The 19,003-nt window shown below is 44.6% G+C and overlaps 1 protein-coding gene across 1 annotated transcript; it reads left to right on the plus strand.

Annotated features, from left to right (window-relative positions):
* Window positions 1–10,427: 10,427 nt before the first annotated feature.
* SAP18 (Sin3A associated protein 18) lies at window positions 10,428–13,472 on the plus strand. Its single transcript, XM_063149023.1, has 4 exons — window positions 10,428–10,541; window positions 10,769–10,878; window positions 12,260–12,382; window positions 12,994–13,472. Exons 1-4 carry the CDS (start codon window positions 10,428–10,430, stop codon window positions 13,148–13,150), a joined length of 504 nt encoding a protein of 167 aa, XP_063005093.1. The 3' UTR covers window positions 13,151–13,472.
* Window positions 13,473–19,003: the final 5,531 nt, after the last annotated feature.

Genomic DNA, 19,003 nt, shown 5'->3' on the forward strand with positions numbered 1-19,003 from the left:
CTCTCTTAATTTAGACTGGACCCTCTTGTAACAGCAAGTCAGTGACTTGCTTTGGGCAAAATAATTTGTACACTAGATTTATTGTCTTCCTGCTTGGATGTCCATCTTGTAATGTCTTCCACATCCAAACCCATCCAAGTTTCTTTCTCTCTTTTTCCCTCTGTACTTTGAGCTTAGTGTTTTGAAGGAAGTTGATCAAACTGAGCATTCTTGTGAACTTAAGCTTGGTTGCCAAGAATGTAAATGATTCATCCCCCTGTAAGGAAAAGTGCTGGCAATAAAACATTCTCCATTCCCCCCTTTTTACATGCAAAATACTGTTACTGCTCAAAACAGCAGATCTTTTTACTTAGAACAAAGTGTTACCCTATTAATTGAACAACAACTAGAATTCTTAAAATACCTTTAAGCTCTATTCTTAGAAGGAAATATTGCCAGCAGAGGCCTTGAAAGTGATGAGATATAAATTACAAGCACTAGTAAAGCACAACAAAATGGTACCTCGCCTCATATCCTTCATATTGTTATCTTACCCAAATTCCAGCAGTTTTTCCATTATGTTTTGTGTCATGGATATTTTAAGAACTCTTCGGGGAAATACGAGATAATTTCAGGGGAGAAATGTGTTATTTCCTCGCATGACGAAAGTGCAGGAGCTGAATCAGCTATGCAGTGAAGAGGAGTTTAACATCCCAGCTTGTTCCCAGTGGTGGTACTGGTGTGGCTGGACAGGAGCACACCTTGGCTCAAACTCCCCAGGGACCTGCCATAGCCACATTCCCTGTGCAAGGACACCCTGCCTGTGCCATGCCTGTCTCATTCCTCTTCTGCTACAGCACTACAGTAAGCGAAGGTTTTCACATGTTCATCAAATATTGAGCCTGATGCACTGCACACTCCTCCCCCAGAAGACAGAGGGCTTTGTTTACAATTTGGCAGCAAAAGAAAAGGTGGTTTGGGATTACATATGCATTGGTACAGTCAGGAAAGCAGGATTCATCTTTTCTGGAAGTCTTTTAAAAGCTATAACATTAGCAAAAGACTCCATTGCTATTTGTCATAGTTTTGGCTTTGCTCCTGGCTGGGCCAGGAAATGGTGTGCACAAAGTATAATTCCCACGTTTCAGCCATGCCCCTGCAGACTTGCTCCAGCAGTGACACACAGGTAGGGCCAATAACAGTTGCACTTGATATTTTTCAATCTTGCCAAGGACCAGCTGCTTTCAACTATCTTTCCCCGCCTATTATCTCTGCCAGCTAGCCAGTGATGAAGCCACTCACAGTCCTGGTGGCTGAAATAATGGGATTGCTGTCCCAGCAAGAAGCCAAGACTCATTCAGGCAGCCTGAAGAAACTGTAAACTCCCTGCAGTTCAGTTGTCAGAACGTGAACAGAGCTAATGGAGCTGTATAGCTCACAGCCCACAAGAGAGCAGGAGGAGGATGAACTTTGGAGCTCCCAGGAGCAGGTGCACAGCCCATTTTTATTTGCCTTCCATCACTAACACCACCAAAAATTACCAGCTTAAGACAAGAGGCTCAAAGAATGTGGGATAAAAAAGCATTCACCAATATCCAGGCATCCCTGAATGCAAATGCAGTAGGAACTTCTCCATGACTGACCAAAAATGTTATCTGCCATCTAAACATAAAAACTTGCAGTGCCTTTCCTAGCCAAGTAATTTGCATCAGCTGGCCAGAGCTCAAAGAACAGCTACAGCTGTGTTAGCACAAATACAGAAAGCTTCCCACTTCATTTGCAGCTCGAGGTGGACAGATGCTCATGAATCTCTCATTCTGACTGGTCTTCATGGATTCTAATCAGAAACCAATTAATAACTTTGACAGTGTATTAACTTATCTTTGGCCATGGCTAAAATTCTTTCTGAATCTCATTCATGTGACTGTTTGAAGCATGTTTGAGCAGCAGCTCCATATTTTTTTGGGTGAAGCCAGACCCAAGTCTGAGAGACTCAGACAGATTGCTGAACTTCATTTTAAGATCTAGCCCATACAGCAGAACCTGCATGCAATAATTTAGCAATAACTGTGCCCTGTGTTCTTAATATTTCACTTTGAAATTTTCAAACCTGCGTGCTTAGCAATTGCTCACCTCTAACAGGCAGGGGAATCTATCCATGTCTCTGGGAACAGAATTAGTGTACTTTTCATATTCAATAGTTTCAATTCCTTTCATATAATGGGGCTTTCTTTTTCCAAGATTAGTGTTTTTTGAATTTGAAAATTCTGAGATCTCTTTTTAAAGGTAATTCTGAGTTATTATCACTCTTTATCTTTAAGAACTCTGAACACCTGCATTAAATTGGTGTATCAGCTGGTAATTATTATGCCTTTACATTCCTTAAGCCCAAATAAAATAAAATCTTGCTTCACATTGAAGAAATCTAATCTAAGGGGTGTAAAAATGCCATTTCTCCTGCTCTTCTATGCCCTGAAGTTTTATAGAAATTATTCTGAATTATCCTTAGATTTGTAACAGGCATAACAAAACATAAAGCTAACTGTAAAGAAGTGTTGGCCCAAGATTTTATGCCTATCCACATCTTTTGAAATAGTTTATATCCTCCCCCTTTCTTAATTTGCAAGAATTTTCCCTTTAGCAAGTCTGTGAGGCACTTACTTATTTTTTTGAGAGCTGTGCCTTCTCACACAACTTGTGAACACAAACAAAGAGTGCTGCTCACAGCAATCTGAAATGTCACAGTCTGTCATGCTGTCACATAACTTGTCACATTGTACAGCTTGTCATTTGAAAGCACCAGGTTATGGACAGATGTCATCTTCTGACTCCAAGTGAACCATGGCAAGAAGGATGCCTTTTATCACCCCACAGATAAAAGGCATCATCCCCTCTGGCCCACTGATGTGCCAGCACAGCTGCTTGTGTGAACCCTTCCTCACCCAATCCAGGCAAGAGCAGCAGGATTTTTGTACACTCTTCACAAAAATCTCTTAGCCTTTGCTAAGCTGTTTCATTGCAACAGCTCTATGGGGAGCTCATCATGACCAGCTCTGCCAAGAGAGCTGATGGGGAAGGATCAGCAAGAAATGTAAAAGCACTGATTTCTTCTGCCAGCGCCCTGGGCACTGTGTCCACTTCTTCCCATGCCCTTAAGATTGCTCATCTACAACTCTGTCATTGCTCTGCAGCAAAACTTCCTACATTTGCAATTTCCCCAGTACCTCCTGCCATGTGAAAAATGGCATATAATAAAGCTGATAACCATTGTTATGAGAGATTATTCTTTCTTGGTCTAAGGAATAGGCATGCACAAATTTTCTAGGAACTTTTGAAGCAATTCTGCCTTGCATTGTGCCTACAGCACATTCTGTTTTACTGGCACTATTCTGCCACCACCATTAGGATTATTTCAGTGTTTCCACTAAGCACTGTGTCTCTGAGTTATCTATGGTAACCAGGCTATCAGAATTCATTCTGGACTCAATCATCACATATTGTAAACTCCCAGTGATGGACAGTTCCTTTCTTTTAAAAATATTGTTAGCGTTAATTGATAATGCATAGCATTCAGTAAAGAATTTGGTTTTATATTGAATTATTCAAAATATTGTGGGTAATTTATTGCAGCCAGAACATTTTTGTCATAAGTGGCCATTCAGGAAAAAACAAAATAAACCAAAAAGAGAAAGAGAATTTTGTTTTCTGACCTTCTCATTGAGGCACAAAAGATATTTCTGCAGGGCAGCTGAGCCTGTCTCATGTTGCTGAGGCTTTGCTTTGTGCTTGACAAGGCCGGCCACATGGAACTACTTATTTTGGAGAAAGGTTTTGCTTGACTCTTTATGACAATGTTTCTGGAGGCAGGACACACGTAATGGCTTGCACAACATCATCCTTTCTTAGGAAGGATACCCACTGCTCTCATAAACCTTCCGTGGGGTTCTGTGAGCCCCAGGAGGAAGCCAGAATAAACATGCCTCCCACTGGGGCTGCCCAGAGAGGACTTACTTGTCAGCAGTTCCCTCATCATTGCAGAATCAGTGCAAAATGCCACAGACACAGGAGGTTTTTTCTGTTAGGATCCATCATACTGGGGTAGAAAACAGGGAGGGAAATACCTGTTCTCAGCATGCAGGACACATCTTTATCCATTTACTGTTTTCAGCAGAACAGTGTGTGCCACAGACTGGAAACTTCTAAGAGTCTATGGCAAGATGAAGAGAAGTGTAGCCAGGGAGCTGCATATAAATGATGTGTATGTTTGTACACTCAGTTGGAGTTTTGCGTTTTGCTCTTCAGGAAAAAAAAGCTTAAGTACTTTAATATGACTCTTCCATGGGAAGGGAAAATAACAAATATTTGGGGGAAGATACTGAAATAACCATCAACCTAATCTGTTAACACTTACTCATGGAAATGTTCCCACCAAACCATGAACAGGAATGTGTCTATTTGATGGAGACACTCACCCCCTTCTCAGACTTTTGTGTTGTGTTCAAGGATAGGATCACATTAATCCAGGAAGAAGGCAGGGAAGGGATTTGTCTGCACAGGAAATGTGGAAGACAATATTAAGAACATCTCTTCCAGCTGCTGATGTTGTGAGGGAATGCACTGGCTTTGCCATGCAGGGTGCTTGGAAGACAGTGCTGTTACCTCAGAGCAGCCAGTGCAGGGGCAGAGGGTCTGGCAGCCCCAGTGTCCCCAGGGAAAGTCGATTCACTCAGTGGGCAGCAGCAGCATCTGCAACTGGGGAAAGCACCAGCAATGAAGGTGACCTTCACACTGGCTTGGTTTCTCACCACTGTTTCCAGAAGTGGAGCTGACCCAGTGAAGGCAAACCAGGGAGCACAGGCAGGGACCCACACTGCTGACCTAACTATCTGCGCTGAATTACAGGCTGACCAACTTCCAGTGTTGTTGTCCTCTCCATAAAACACATCTCATACACAATTTTAAAAATTTCCACTGATTGAAATGACAACCCATTTGTTCCTCCCTCACAGTGTATGAACATTTCTGTACTGAGGTAATTTCAGACAAACAGTAGGGGGGAAATCAGGAATCTATGGTAGAGTATTACCCAAGTTATAAAAGCAGTTTATTACTCTATTGTGTGTCTAAAATTTCTGGAATATTGTAGCAGATGTATTTTATAGAGAAATGACAACACGCTTTAATGAAATCCAGGTTTAGATTCTGGCAACATTTCTTTCTTCATTTTATATTTTGTAACCAAGTCTACAACTCCACCAGGAAAAATCAATAGAATATTTAGCACACCTCACCATCTCACCTTAACAGGTATTTGTATAGAGAAGAAAATACCTCTATGTGACAGACCAGGAGCTACTTTTTCTTTACTTGAAACTGAAGTCTGTTTTCCTCTGCTGACAACTACAAGCTCCAGTTTGTTCTGATCTGCTCCAGGTGAAATTCAAGCAGTCATTACAATTTTTTGCTAGATCTCTTTTGCATAAGCTGTACTCTCTAGCTGATTTAGATTGTGAGCAGTTTTGCATTGGATCAGCCTGAAGTGCTGTGGCTCTCCAGCTCCCTCCTCACATTGCTCAGGGGATGCAGGCAGGGTCACATCCTGCATCCTCCGTCACTGCCCATTGTGAGGAGCAGCACCCTAAGGAAAACAAGATGGATCACCACTGTTCTCAGCTCCTGTGCTCAGGCCTATGGCAGAGCTCAGGAGCTGTGTGGACATCCTTCTAAATCCCTCACATGCCCAGGTGTCCAATATTAGTCTCAGCTGACTGCAGATAAATTGCAGAGTTTTTTGGGGGGGGGGGTTTTAATACTACTGTTCAATCCAGTGTATTTGCTTTATGAGAGTATTTCTAACAGGACTAAGCATATCTCACAAATTTTATTTCTTTCTCATGTGGATGCTGCAGGTTCCTGACAAACTGCTGTTGGTATCTAAAATGAACAGAAATAACAGAAATATGAGCGGTAATGCTTATCTGCCTAATACATTATTCCTTGAATATTTTTTCTGAAACTGAAAAAAAACCTATTCTTAGAATACTCTTTTAGGAAACACCTGATGTGGAATAGCAGAATGGCAGAATTATAACATTTGGCAACATCACAAACCACTTCCAGCTTTAATCAAGGTCTGACCCTGGGAGGTATGAGGCAGCTTGTTTACAAGGCACGGCAGCGGCTCTGCCTCACGCACGCCGCCTGCGTGCCTGGAGCGAGCACAAACCTGCACAGCCTGACTGCTGCTGCTGTCACTTTAGCAGTGAAACCATTCTGCAATATTGTAGAACAGTAAATCACCTTCAAAGCATTTTTATTAACTTTTGGTCCTTCTGATGACTTTGCAGGAAAAAAAAAAGAAGAGAAAAACATATATGTACTTTATATACAAATACAGATTCCTCCCAGGTAGCTAAGTCTTGGTGCTCCTGAATCAGGGTGCTGCCTCGGGGTCTCTGTGGGCTTTATACATCCAGTGCCAGAGTCCTTTTCTACATCACAGCCCCACCAGTCTGTCCTGCACTGACTCATTCACTTGCTGCCTTGCAGGCAGGTTGAAGAGGACCACAGAAGCCCAAGAGTTACAGTGCATTTTGTGAGCCCAAACCATCTAAATTCAACACAGGGAACATAAACTGAAGTTTATATGAAAACAGTGTAATTGTCTAGCAGCACTAGTGCTGCTAGAAGCACTAGGCTTCTTGAAATTCACACTAACTTTGGTACAAAACACAGGAAATTAAAAGATTGTAGTCAAATCTACTGCACACGGAGCATTTTGAACATAACACACCCATGATATCACCATGAGACAAAATGTAGGAAATACCATTGATTGCATTTGCAAAGAAGTTGTGCTTGTGCTCTTCTTCCACCAGTTAAAGCTGGTTTGCAGTAGAAGCTCCATCAAATTTGAGACTTTGCTCTCTCAATTGATTGTAAAAATGTTTGGAAGTTGATTGTGCTGTTGGCAGAATAGGGTAGTTGAACTTTCCACAATCAAGATAAAGACCAAGTCCTCTATCAGACAGGTTTTATGGGATACACATACAACCAAGAAAAATTTAGGGGCTGTATGTAGTTCTGGTTAGAAAGAACTCAGAAACACAGCCAATAAGCCAGAAGTCCTGGGAGCCTTGGGAACCTGGAAGCAGTATGCTGCTGAGGCTAACTCAGCTTCGTTGAACTCAGATTTTATACACTCATGGCTCTGAAAAGTGTGGAGTTCTTTATTCTGGTCATGCTATAATTTTTCTAGTTTCTGGGAGGTTTGCCTCTGTGGCTTATATCCCAGGCTCAGCTACACCATTACTTCCTGTACCTTCCCAAGGACATTTGTTATTTGCTACAATCCTTCCATTCTGCCTAGAAAGTTTTAAGCTACCCCATACCAACTGTCCCTTTTGTTTTTCCCTTTCAGTCACAAGTTACAGTAAATGTTTTGTAGGCCAGTGGGCTCCTTGACCCACAGTGCTGCTCTCTAAGAGGCTGTAGCAGCTTTGCCCAGTCCCATGTGCTAATGGCACCAAGTCCCTGTCTCATTCATGCCTGTCTCAGACGCCCCAACAAACAACTCACAGTTTGCTATTTAAATAACCACTTCCCTAAGAACATGTGTTAACAATCCATGAAGGGGCGTTTCACGCTTCCAAACCACTCGTCTCCTGCTCTACAGGCATTCACAGCTGGAAAAGTTCTAGTCATATTTTGGGTCTTTTCACAACAAAGGCTGGAGACTTGCTCCTGTGCACAGTCTTACCCCGCCTCACTACCTCGGCAAGGATCTTTCATTTTCCTTACATTGTACCCTATATTTATTTATTTATTTATTTATTTACATGTTTGCATGTACAGACATTTTTTGCATAGCACACAATGTCCCTGAACAAGCAGAGGAGACCTCCTGTGCCCCCAAAACCTAAGGATAAATGAAGGGAAGGTGAAGCAATCAACCTTCCCGCTACCACTGATGGGACATGCCCTACTCCAGTCCCATTCTCTGCCTCCCAGCTGCTCCCGGGCATGCACTTCCACTTGCCTTGCACCACATCTAGCAGTCATGGAGTCAGTTTAGAAGGCATCAAGTGAAATTAACTGACAGAGAACCAGCCCACACTAGACAGTTTTCTCTTAAATTGGGGATCTTAGCTTGGATTTGGAAGCATCTAGTGAGAGTCATGCCTGGCAGAAGGGAGGGAAAAACCTGTCATGTGGCTGAGGACAAGCAGCGGGAGTGAAATCCCCCTCCTCTGGCAAAAGCAAGTAAAGGACCAACTCCAGTCCTCTGAGACCTCAGCCTAAACCTGTGGGAACCCCGTTTATGGTGTTATGCCTTGTTTAACCACACAGCCCCATCCCGAGTAAAACCCACACCCTGCAGCCACATCACTGCATTATAATTTCCAAATAATTTTCAACCTTTGCTTCCAAACACGTGACATAAGAATCTAAGATTTTAGACTTAAAATAAAATGTAAAAAGCATAATAAATTAATGTTTTAATTTACTTAAAACTTAGGCTCACTAGCGTCATTTTTCACCCAAATAATGCACTCCAAAAGTTCTAGCAGAAGGAACTACTCAGATTTGTGCTTTATTTGTTACAGCTGTTCCCTTACAATACTTGACATAAATTCCTTTGTTTCAGAAATGGTAGTTCACACAATGAGCCCAAAGTGCATATTATCATGGCAGAGATAATTAATTTTAGCAGAGTAATAGACTGAATTGTTGCCTGGGAAATCAAATTCCACAAATGGTGGTAAGGCTGACTCATTGCCTATGGTAACAAAATGATAATATCCTGTAACTTAATGTAGATTAAAAACTGTACAACACTATCCAGACTACTACAAAAGGAAGTTAATAAAAACTGAGGGTGAACTGTAGAAGGTTACTGGCTCTCTTATCTTGTATTTCGTGAGCCATAAATCAACATTTTAAACCAAGTACTGTTGATTGTATTAGAGTGAAATGCAAGAGCTTTTTTTTTTTTTTTGTAGTATGGACTCATAACCCTTTTTCTTCTTTATGATATACACATAAACATAATATGTGAAGATATTTTTATATTATTTATCCCCCTTTATATTTTTATAATATTTTTTCCCCTAAATATTTTTTTCAATAAATAATACCATTGAAACGTGTTTGGAAGAGTGAAATCAAACCCCATCACCCTAAGAGCACAGGTACTTCAACACTTACAACACCTTAACAAGGGTGTTGTCAGAGCAAATCTCAGCTTCCCGGAAGGATTTGGAGCTGTGCACCCCATTTCCAGCATTCCCAGTGCTTCCAGTGACTCCACTCAGGGCTGAGCCTCAGTTTGTGGCTCCTCCCTAAAGGATGCTTTTTGCATCCTTAGAATACTTCCTTCTGGTGCTGGATTTACACTCGGGACAGCAGCCCAAAGGCGCCCCGAGCCTCCTGACTCAGGGACTTACATTGCACGACGGGGACCCTGAGACGCAGCTCCGGTGGCGCACGGGCTGTGCTCTGCTGCAAGCCCCGACAGAGAGCTGTGTGAGGAGCTCAAGGGGTGCGTAAGGGATGGAAGCATGTGTGCTATGAGGACAGGCCGAGGGAGCTGGGACTGTTCACAGAGACGGCTCACTGTGCGGGAATACCTGGCGGGTGGGAACAAGGACTGACAGCCAGGCTTCTCAGCCATGCCCCGCCACAGAGCCAGAGGCAAAGGGCACAAACTGACATAAGAAGTGTTTTTTTTTCTCTTCTTTTTAACTGTAAAGGCGACTGAGCACTGAGCAGGCTGCCCAGCGATCTCCATCCTTGGGCATACTCAGAATCCATGCAGCCCCTGCTGATCCTGACTCCTGAGCCGGGCTTTGGAGTGGGCAGCCTCTCCCAGAGCTCCCTTCCAGCCTCAGCAAATCTTTGAGTCCCTGATATGTGATTATTTTGCACCTGCAAGCACGCTTCTGCTTAATTTTACAGAGAAACTTTGTTTTACTCTCAAAACGAGAAATAAATTCAGAGGAAACAATCCAACTGTAAATCCTGTGAAAACAACTGAGCCCCTCTGCACCTGCTGCTATGAGTAACAAGCAACTCTAGACATTTTAAAAAAGCTATCACAAAACCACATATTTTGTATTCTTTTATAGATATTATATATTCCTGCTTGTTTTGTAAGACACAAACCACAGACTCAATTTTAACCTAATGGAAGATTTCACTTGTGGGGGGGGGGGGGGGGGAACCGTAAGCGGGAAGCGCATGCATTTGACCTTTCCCTGAATGTAATATTAAGGGACGCTAGATTCTAAATAGATTTCCCGCTAGCTTATTTCACCCTGCCGCTACTTCCAGCGGCGGACTGCGTACTTTATCTCTATGGGAGACCCGCGGCTCCCTGAGGGCAGGGCGGTGCCTCACGCCCGGGGGAGGAGCCCCGCCGGGGCCGCCCCCGCCCCTGCTCTCGCGAGATGGGCGGCGCGCGGCGCGACATCCGGGAGCGGAGCGGCAAGATGGCGGTGGAGTCGCGGGTGACGCAGGAGGAGATCAAGAAGGAGCCGGAGAAGCCGATCGACCGCGAGAAGGTGCCCGGAGTGCGGGGTGCTGGTGCCGCGCCGCTTCACCGGCCGCTCCAGCGCGGACAGCGGGTTGGGGGGAGTGGCGAGCGTCTAGTGACGGCGTGAGGCCTCCGCGGAGGGTGGGGAGGGCGTGGCAAACGGCTCCTAATCCCGATCCCCTCCCCTGATCCTGATCCCCTCCCCTGCGGCTCCTCGCTCCCATCCCCTCGCTCATTCTCACCCCCGCCCCGCAGACGTGCCCGCTGCTGCTGCGCGTTTTCACCACCAACAATGGGCGGCACCACCGCATGGACGAGTTCTCCCGCGGCAACGTGCCCTCCAGCGAGCTGCAGATCTACACCTGGTGAGTGACGGCGCCTCTGCGCCTGGCCGTGCCGCGGGGCCCCCGGCGCCTGAGGGAGTTGTGCCGGCTCCGGTCGGAAAACTCCGGGGAGTTTTGGCCGCCGCCGGTGTGGAGCGGTTCTGGCTGTGCCCTGGCAGATGAGAGGGGGCATCTCCCGAAGCGCAGCTCTGTGCAGCGGCGAGCCCTCAGCCGCCGAGACTTAGTGCAGCTCAAGTGCCCAATTACTGCTGCATGGAATCCGTGGCTTGTGCTGTGGCGGTGGTTATCGCAACACAGCTACTCGATGCAGAGGTTCTCCTTTAATGCGTATGTATTGTTCCAACCGTCCCGTTTATCCAGTAAAAGCAGCTGTCGCAGAAGGCTTGAAATGTTGTGTGAATGGTTTGTTGGTTTAACTCAGACCCTTCTGAGAGCGGAGTAATGAGTTTTCTTTTTGCGTGGTAAGGTACCAGTGCCTTACCAGAGGGCTGCTTTTTATCATTGTCAGATTTATTTTGGAGAACGGCCTTAGTCTCCATTGGAAACATGTTAGGTTTTGTTTGTAATATTTTGAAGAATGCCTTTGAAAAGGAATTATGCTGCTTTTTAAACCCTTCATGATGTTTGCCAGAGTTTTAACTCATGCGTTGTGTGGTTGAATAAATCCATTTTTGTGGCTACCAAAGCATACAGTTCTAATTTACTTCTAAGTGGGATTTATGGACTCTGTCCAGGCTATTGGTGGTGTCTGAGTTGTTTCCCATCTGCAGAAGTCAGAATGGGCATTGTCTGTCAACACACTGCTCCTTGGTTGCCTGAAGCTCTGTATAATTGGAGACACTTCTCTTGCAGTGACTGAGTACTTTTGTTCTTGAAATTCTAGACATGAGCTTTAGCCCTGCTCTGGTTGAAGGCTGGGTAAAGGAGTGCTGCCTGCTAGGGCAGAAACGGAAAGCTATTTTATTTTTCTGCTTTTCTTACATTTCCTCTAATAGTTAGTAATGTTACTTTAATACAGATCTCAGCTTAGGTGAGGAAACTCTTACACTGTGGCTTGTATGAATGTATTTAAAAATAAAAAGGCTCCTGCTGCTTAAATGGTAACTCTTCAGAGAGACCTGGAGATGCAGATGTTGAAATGTATACAGAGATGAAGAGATTAATCTGAAAATCACAGAGAATCAGACACATTTGCACTAGAGCATGTTGCCTCCAGTGTGCTGCAAGTGGTGAATTCTCCCAGGTGTTACAGTCAATAACTGTGGACAGAGGAAATGCCAAGGTAAAGAAACATATGGTTAGGTTGTAGCAATGTATTGATTCTATGTTAAATATTTTGGGAAGCTTTTTTTTTCCGTTTCTTTGTGAGTATGAAGCGCTTTGGGTTTTTTGTTTAATCTAGGATGGATGCAACTCTGAAGGAGCTGACCAGCTTGGTGAAAGAAGTTTACCCAGAAGCACGGAAGAAGGGCACACATTTCAACTTTGCAATTGTTTTTACAGATCTCAAGAGGCCTGGCTATAGGTAAATGGCATTTCTTCTCTGAGTTAATAGAATACTTTGGGCACCAGAACAGTAAATTATCCTTCATTAACACTGATTTAAAGTTCAGAACCTGCATACCAAACTTCTGAAGCTCTCTATGATGACTGCTACAACCTCTAAATTGTGCTTGGTCACCATCCCTGTTAATGTGTTCCTGAGACTATGAGCCTGTATGCCTGAAGGCTTTGGTTTGTATTGGCAGCTGGAACACGGCCCTCCACCTTGAGATAATGCTTTGTTCCTGAGTTACAGCAGTGATCTTGTAGCAGGTGTTTCTCTTCCAGAATGGCATGAGCTAAGCTTTGTCAGCAGCCAGTGGATGTACCCTGCTTTGGAATCTGGCGGGGTCTTGTGCATTGTCTGTATGGCAGGGGGTAAGGGGTTCTCACTAGTATTTAATCTGTGCTGTCAGACAGAGCAGTTGGTGCACCCAGGATTGCAGAACACCCCAGTGTTCTGAGTACACATTCACGTTTGTGCAGTGCAGGGAATGGCATGGGAAGGGAGTTAGGAGCCAGTGCAGTTCCTGTTTGGACATCTGGAGAGATTGGCCCCTGATAACTAACTTGCCTTTCCTCTGCCCCTCACAGGGTGAAGGAGATCGGCAGCACCATGTCGGGCAGGAAGGGCACAGATGATTCCATGACATTGCAGTCTCAGAAATTCCAGATAGGAGACTACTTGGATATAGCAATTACTCCTCCGAATCGTGCACCACCCCCATCAAGCCGCATGAGACCTTACTAGAGTCTTGCTTCTCTTTGTATGATTATGTGTTCTGTTTACTCCTACTTGCTGTTCTAAAGCAGGCTTATTTTTTTGCTTTTGTTGCTAAGCACCTGAAGACATAGCTGAGCATTGTAGAAGAAATTTAACTTTTAAACATTAACTTTTAGTTTGTTTAGAAGAAACCCCTTCAGCAGTGCCATCATCCTATCCCTGATTGTTATAGTTTGAGTAGTAGATTAGTGTGTCCAGTGTTCTAAAGAATTTCATGAAATATGACCAGGAGGATTACAGGTGTTCTGAAGTTCTGTCTTGTTTGGAATAAAAATTGATGTTAATCCTTTGACTGTTTAGTGGTGTATCAATGCTCAAGGCTGCTCTGTGTTAGAAGCTACTAATGATGCTGGGGAGTGTTGAGCAGTGTAGAATCTGAAAATAGAGGAGGGGATTGCTCAGGTCTTAGTTGTCCATGAGGCAGCTGGAAGATTGGTGTGTGGTGTTGCCTGGTGCCTTAAAGAGCAGGGTGAAGAAGGGGTGACCTGTGTCTCAGCAAAGTGGTGTTCAGTGTTTGACTCCCTCTGTCACTGCAGGGAGAGAGGCTGAGATGTGCAGGTACCTCTGGTCTTCCAGCAGGGTCCAGCTGTCCTTGGCTGACTGGGAGCATCCAGCTGGTCTGGGCAGGACCAGGTGCTTGGTTTTCATGCCTTGAGCCCCTTTGTGCTAAGAGCAAGGCAAGGGCAGGAGTAGAAGCAGTAACTCATTAGAATCTCCACCTTCCTTGCCTAAGGCCTGAGCAGAGGCTAGGACTGCAGTAAATGTTCCTGTCTGCTGAGGACAAGGTGTGCTTTGTGTCATGAACTGGGATCTATATAGCTTTGTTTTTTTCCCTCTCATGAGTCCCTTGGTTCAGTATAGCCTGAGGGAGTTCTGCCCTTGGCTTAACCCTCTTCTGTCCCCCTTCTCTGCGTTCTGTTAGGGAGCTGCAATTTCAGCCTTCATGAATGTCTGTCATTGGCAGAGTCACCTACATCCGAGTCACTTCTCCCCCAAGACTGTAATGTGCTCCTCACCTTTTTTTAAAGAGAGCTCAAGAGAAGACACTTATAAATGCTGCTTATTAAGGACTGAGCCTGGAAGTGGCAGTGGAGCTGATTTATTGTTGCCAGAGCTGGCATGGACGGGATGTTTTTTTGTGGTGCAGTCACCTCTGGTGTGAGGCAGTGGTGCTCCAAATACTGATGTTGTGAGAAACCCTCGTGTTGGAACAGCTCAGGGACTTGTGTTAGCAGGGACAAGCTTGCTCATGTTTGGGACACTTGACAGACCTGGACAGAGAAAAGCAAAGGCCACTGCTGAGTGGCTCAGGGGCTAAGGTTGCCCCAGGGCATCATTTGTCCTGCAAAATGCATGCCGTGAGTAACCAGCATATAATTACAGAATTGCAAAGCTCCCACCAAAGGGAAGGACAGACCTGCCATTAGAGGTACACAGGAATATGGGCATTTCCTCAGTTTTGTGTCCTGGTTTTTGCTTTAATTGCATTTAAGGATAATTCTTAAATGTAGTCACTATAAAAGGCAACAGCAGCAATGGAGCCTGTGTCTGTGACTCAGCTGCTCTGGGAAGCGACTTGACTTTGCTGCTGGAATGGGAGACATGGCCAGGGAATGCTGGTTCCTGCCCAGCTGGCAGAGAAAAAGAACATCAACTGGCTTTTTATGTGGTGGCCCATGAAGCAAAATCACCAGGAAATGAAAGTGCAGAACTGCCTTCAGTAGCAAATACTTCATTCAGCTTGTTTGGTTGAGGAGTTTACCTTTCCTTGACTGCCATGAATGTATAAATGTCAGCTGATCTCTTCCCCAGCTGTTTCAGGATAAACATCTCTTGGATCTCTTGCTCACAAAACACAGAAAGGTAATGTGGATGTGCAGAGCTTATTCTTATGGGAAAAGACACTTGAGAGAAGAATGTTATGCAGGTTAGGGGCTTCCTACATCAATATATATCAGCTGGCAATCCAAGCTGATGGCAGCAGCTGTGTATGCAGACAGCACCAGTGTTCAACCATCCAGATGTGGCAAGAGATGAAAGGGAAGTGAAAGCTGTCGCCAGCTGAGCTCCTTGTGCACAGGAGGGCATTCAGTCCCAGTAACTGGTTTGAGTTTGTCTCTGAATGCTGCTGTAAAAGTTGAGGAGTGATATCAGAGCAAAATATGTAGAGCACTGTGGTTTGGGGAAATTGGAACGTGGTCATCATCAGTGAACAGTCCGTAGGCTCAGGAAGTGGTGTAGACAGCACTGCATCCAAATTTGTCAATCCAGAGGATTTGCTTTGCAGGCAGTAATTTGATGAGGAATTTTTGCCCCTCATGAAGGCAGCTGGATAAGGGGCTTTCCTTTTTTTTCCTGGGATCCTTAAAGGCCTAAGAGACATAGCTTATATATCTGCAGTGTCAATAGCAACCACTCCTCCAAAGCCTGTTGTCTCTCAGCTGAGTGAGGCAAAGAACTAGGATGACAGCTCTCCAGAAAAGGTTTCTTGACTTTGACACTTCTCAGAGGTAATCCTTTCCCTGCCCAGCAGCCCAGACAACTCTTGCCTCCTGCCCATGCCCTGCCAGGAATGCCACACCTACCCCCACCTCCCTGGTGTCTCTCCAGGCCTCCCCTTCTCCCTGTCCTTTCTCAGAGGGCCGTTTTTTGCTTTGCCTCTTACCAGGGACAAACATCCAGATCATTCCTGCAAGTCTCCAGCCTCTGCTCCCTGGCCTCTGGCTGCAGCAGCAAGCCTGGTGAGCTGTGCTCCCTGGCAGGGCCAGAAGCATTCCACATCCTGCCTGGGGGGTGCAGCACAGTCATATAGATCCAGCTACAGAACCAGGGTAACTTCCCTTAATTTCTTTTTTACCCTCAGTACCACCACTGAAAGCTGCTCTGCTCCCAGAGATGGGACTTCTTCCTCTTCCTGTGTCCCTTCTGGTGTGTCTTTCCTGCCTGTCTAGGTTTGGCTTGTCATGAAGGACTCTCTGCTGTGCTTCCCCAAACAAACTTGGCTCTTAGTTCTACTTTTCCCTCCTCATTTTGTGCACCTAAACCAATGGTTTTTTTCAATCTAATAAACAGAAAAGAAGGTATATCAAAAATACTACTTTTTCTTCCTCCCCAAAAATCCCCACACCATCAACCTTGTCACACCTTACATAAATACTGATGCAACTGTTGATCATTAGCCAGGCTTTCAGTTATCATGGGGAGGAAAAAAGATTCTTTTCCACATGCTCAGGCCTTAATTAAGTTTTCACAGTCACCTTCTGATTTCATCACCCCTCCAGTGCAGGCACATACAAGTGTGTATACACACATATGTACGTATGTCCACAAACAGGGGCTACAGCATCAGAAAGCCAGCTTCCTTCCTGAAGTGGCAGCACAAGCCTGATGTAAGTTCTGCAACACTTTTGGGAGAGGTCCTGGTGTGGAGGTTAATTCCCTCCTTAATTTAAAGAGTGAGGACATCTCACACATTTTTTTAATAACCTGGGCAGCACCAAACATAGTCCTCCCTCTGTGTTTGCTATCTGACTGGAGCAGTTGTGGAGAATTAAATTTTACTGTACAGCTCTGGTCAAAAGCAGAAACACTGGGATGCAGCAGGAACACATTAAGCATTATCAGCAAGTTCTCACTTTTGCAATGGAAGGCAGGAAAAATGAGGAGGTCTCTGAAATCCTGTTGTGTCAGAGCAGGTAAATGATGACAGCTAGGGTAGTATTCAAAGAACAGCACTATAAGTAATGCAACAGATAAGGTTCAACCTGCCAAAACCAAAACAATCCAATTATCTGCTGATGTCTAAGCCCTCGTGTCTGGACTTTGTGCAACTCAGATGGGTTAAAAACAAGAGTATCAGTTCCCCTTGAGGAATATGCCTTGCAAAACAGCCATGTGGTGTTGTGCACCTGGCCACAAACACCTGGCAGTGGTGAGGAGGTGCCTGGCTGGCACACTGGGGCAAGGTCTTAACTGCCTAAGGGCTGGCTTCAGAGGGCCTGGGGTGTTTGTTTGGGACCCTCTGTGGGGTATTTCCAGTCTCACAATTATGGAGGAACAGCCTTAGGCAACCTTACCAAAGCAGCTGGACAGACAGGATTCACCCAGCCAGGGAAGGAGGACATCCTGGCTCCCACGCCTGTCCTTTCCCTTCTCATGCCTCAACAACCATCAATGCCTTTGCAGGCAGGCAGTGATTTGGGTCAATGCACAGTCCCTGAACAATTTAATCCTGGAAAATGGTAATTAGCTCCTGGTGGTTGGGCAAGCAGGAATGGATTTCCCTGCAGTCACAACTGCTGTGATGCAACCAACAACCTATGGTGTGGGACCTGCAGCTGGGGGAGGAAAGGTGGGAACATGCAGAAGGCTCTCGATTGGTTTACAATAATTTCATAAGCAATCATTAGAGAATGTAACCCCAGGGCTTTAAGCCAAGAATACAATATGCCAAAAATTATGGAAGCATCTGAACACCTTCCTGCTGGGTATTCTGCAAACTCTGCTTTCCTTGGCCCCTCCTCAGGATAAATGCCTGTGTGACAGAGCATCTTATTCCATGGACCTTTTCCCATGCAGACACATTTGTGCTACTTTTTTTAAAAACTCTTCAACTTAATTTAGGCAAGACAGGTTCAAAGAAATTGCTGGATCTGGTCAGCTCCTGCTATGATGTCAACTGCCCCTTTGTAAAAGTAGGTATTAGTGTAAGAGAAGCATAAGGTTTTACGTTTAAGTTGATATAGGCAGCATGAGCCAATGTCTTCCTGGCAGAAAATTGTGCTCCAGTGGACTAACACACATGTGATTCCATAGTGTGGCCACTGGATATTGTCTTTACTCCTTATAAACATCACAGTATCTGTATTATTGTCCCATGGGGAACAACAAGGTACTCCCAAAAAAGAAGGTAGATCCAATACCAGCTACAGCTGTTGATGGAGCACATGCAACCACCATGGGTGCTGGAACATTTGAATAGTGACAAGTGAGAACAAAGCAAATGTGACATTTTACAGGAAATTTAAAGAAGCCAGGGTACGTTAAAAAAAAAAAAAAAAGGAAGCCTGGACTCCAATTATTGTTCCAGTGGTTAATAAAATCTACAATAAAAGCACATTGGGAATCACTAGAAGTAATCCTTGTCAATTATCCCTTTGACAACCATCTGGGAAGTTTCATTTCACGGAGAGAACTATAATTGTGTTCAACCTCAGGCAAAGTATTTCCCAGATAAGAAAGATGCTCCTTTCACAACAAATGGGATTAAGGGGAGAAGCTTCTGTTAGCTGACACATTTGATATACTTTAAAAAAAGAAAAAGAAAAAATACTAAGAACTAGAGCAAATGAAGGAAAAGGCTATGATTTTTTTTTGGTACTTCCCAGATGTTTTTGAATACTGAAGAGCAATTTTGTGCTGGGTTCAATCTTTTCTGAGAGCAGGCACTGCTAGATGTGATCTCCCTTCTCACCCTTCCCTTACATCTAATCCAGCACTCACATGGGCAAAAGGCAAAATCTGAGCTTGAGATTACTGTTGGGAAGGACAAACAAGATGAGAAGACAAAAATAATTAGCCTTTCTGTGTCTTGGCAAATGAAGAAATCTATTGTAAAACCGTACAACCCTTAAATTCTGTGCAAGGGAACGGTGAAACAGCCTCTAGTGGAAGCAGCGCCCAGTTAAACTAAATAAAGCACAACACAAAACTGTACTCTGGCACCTTTGCTTGTTTCAGGTGATGGCTGTCTCTCACAGACCCACTCTGTTTGCTACTTACATAGCTACTGTTTATCCAACCTTACAGGCCAATGCTGTT

The sequence above is a fragment of the Melospiza melodia genome, chromosome 2, assembly GCF_035770615.1.
Source record: "Melospiza melodia melodia isolate bMelMel2 chromosome 2, bMelMel2.pri, whole genome shotgun sequence".
Classification (NCBI taxonomy): domain Eukaryota; kingdom Metazoa; phylum Chordata; class Aves; order Passeriformes; family Passerellidae; genus Melospiza; species Melospiza melodia.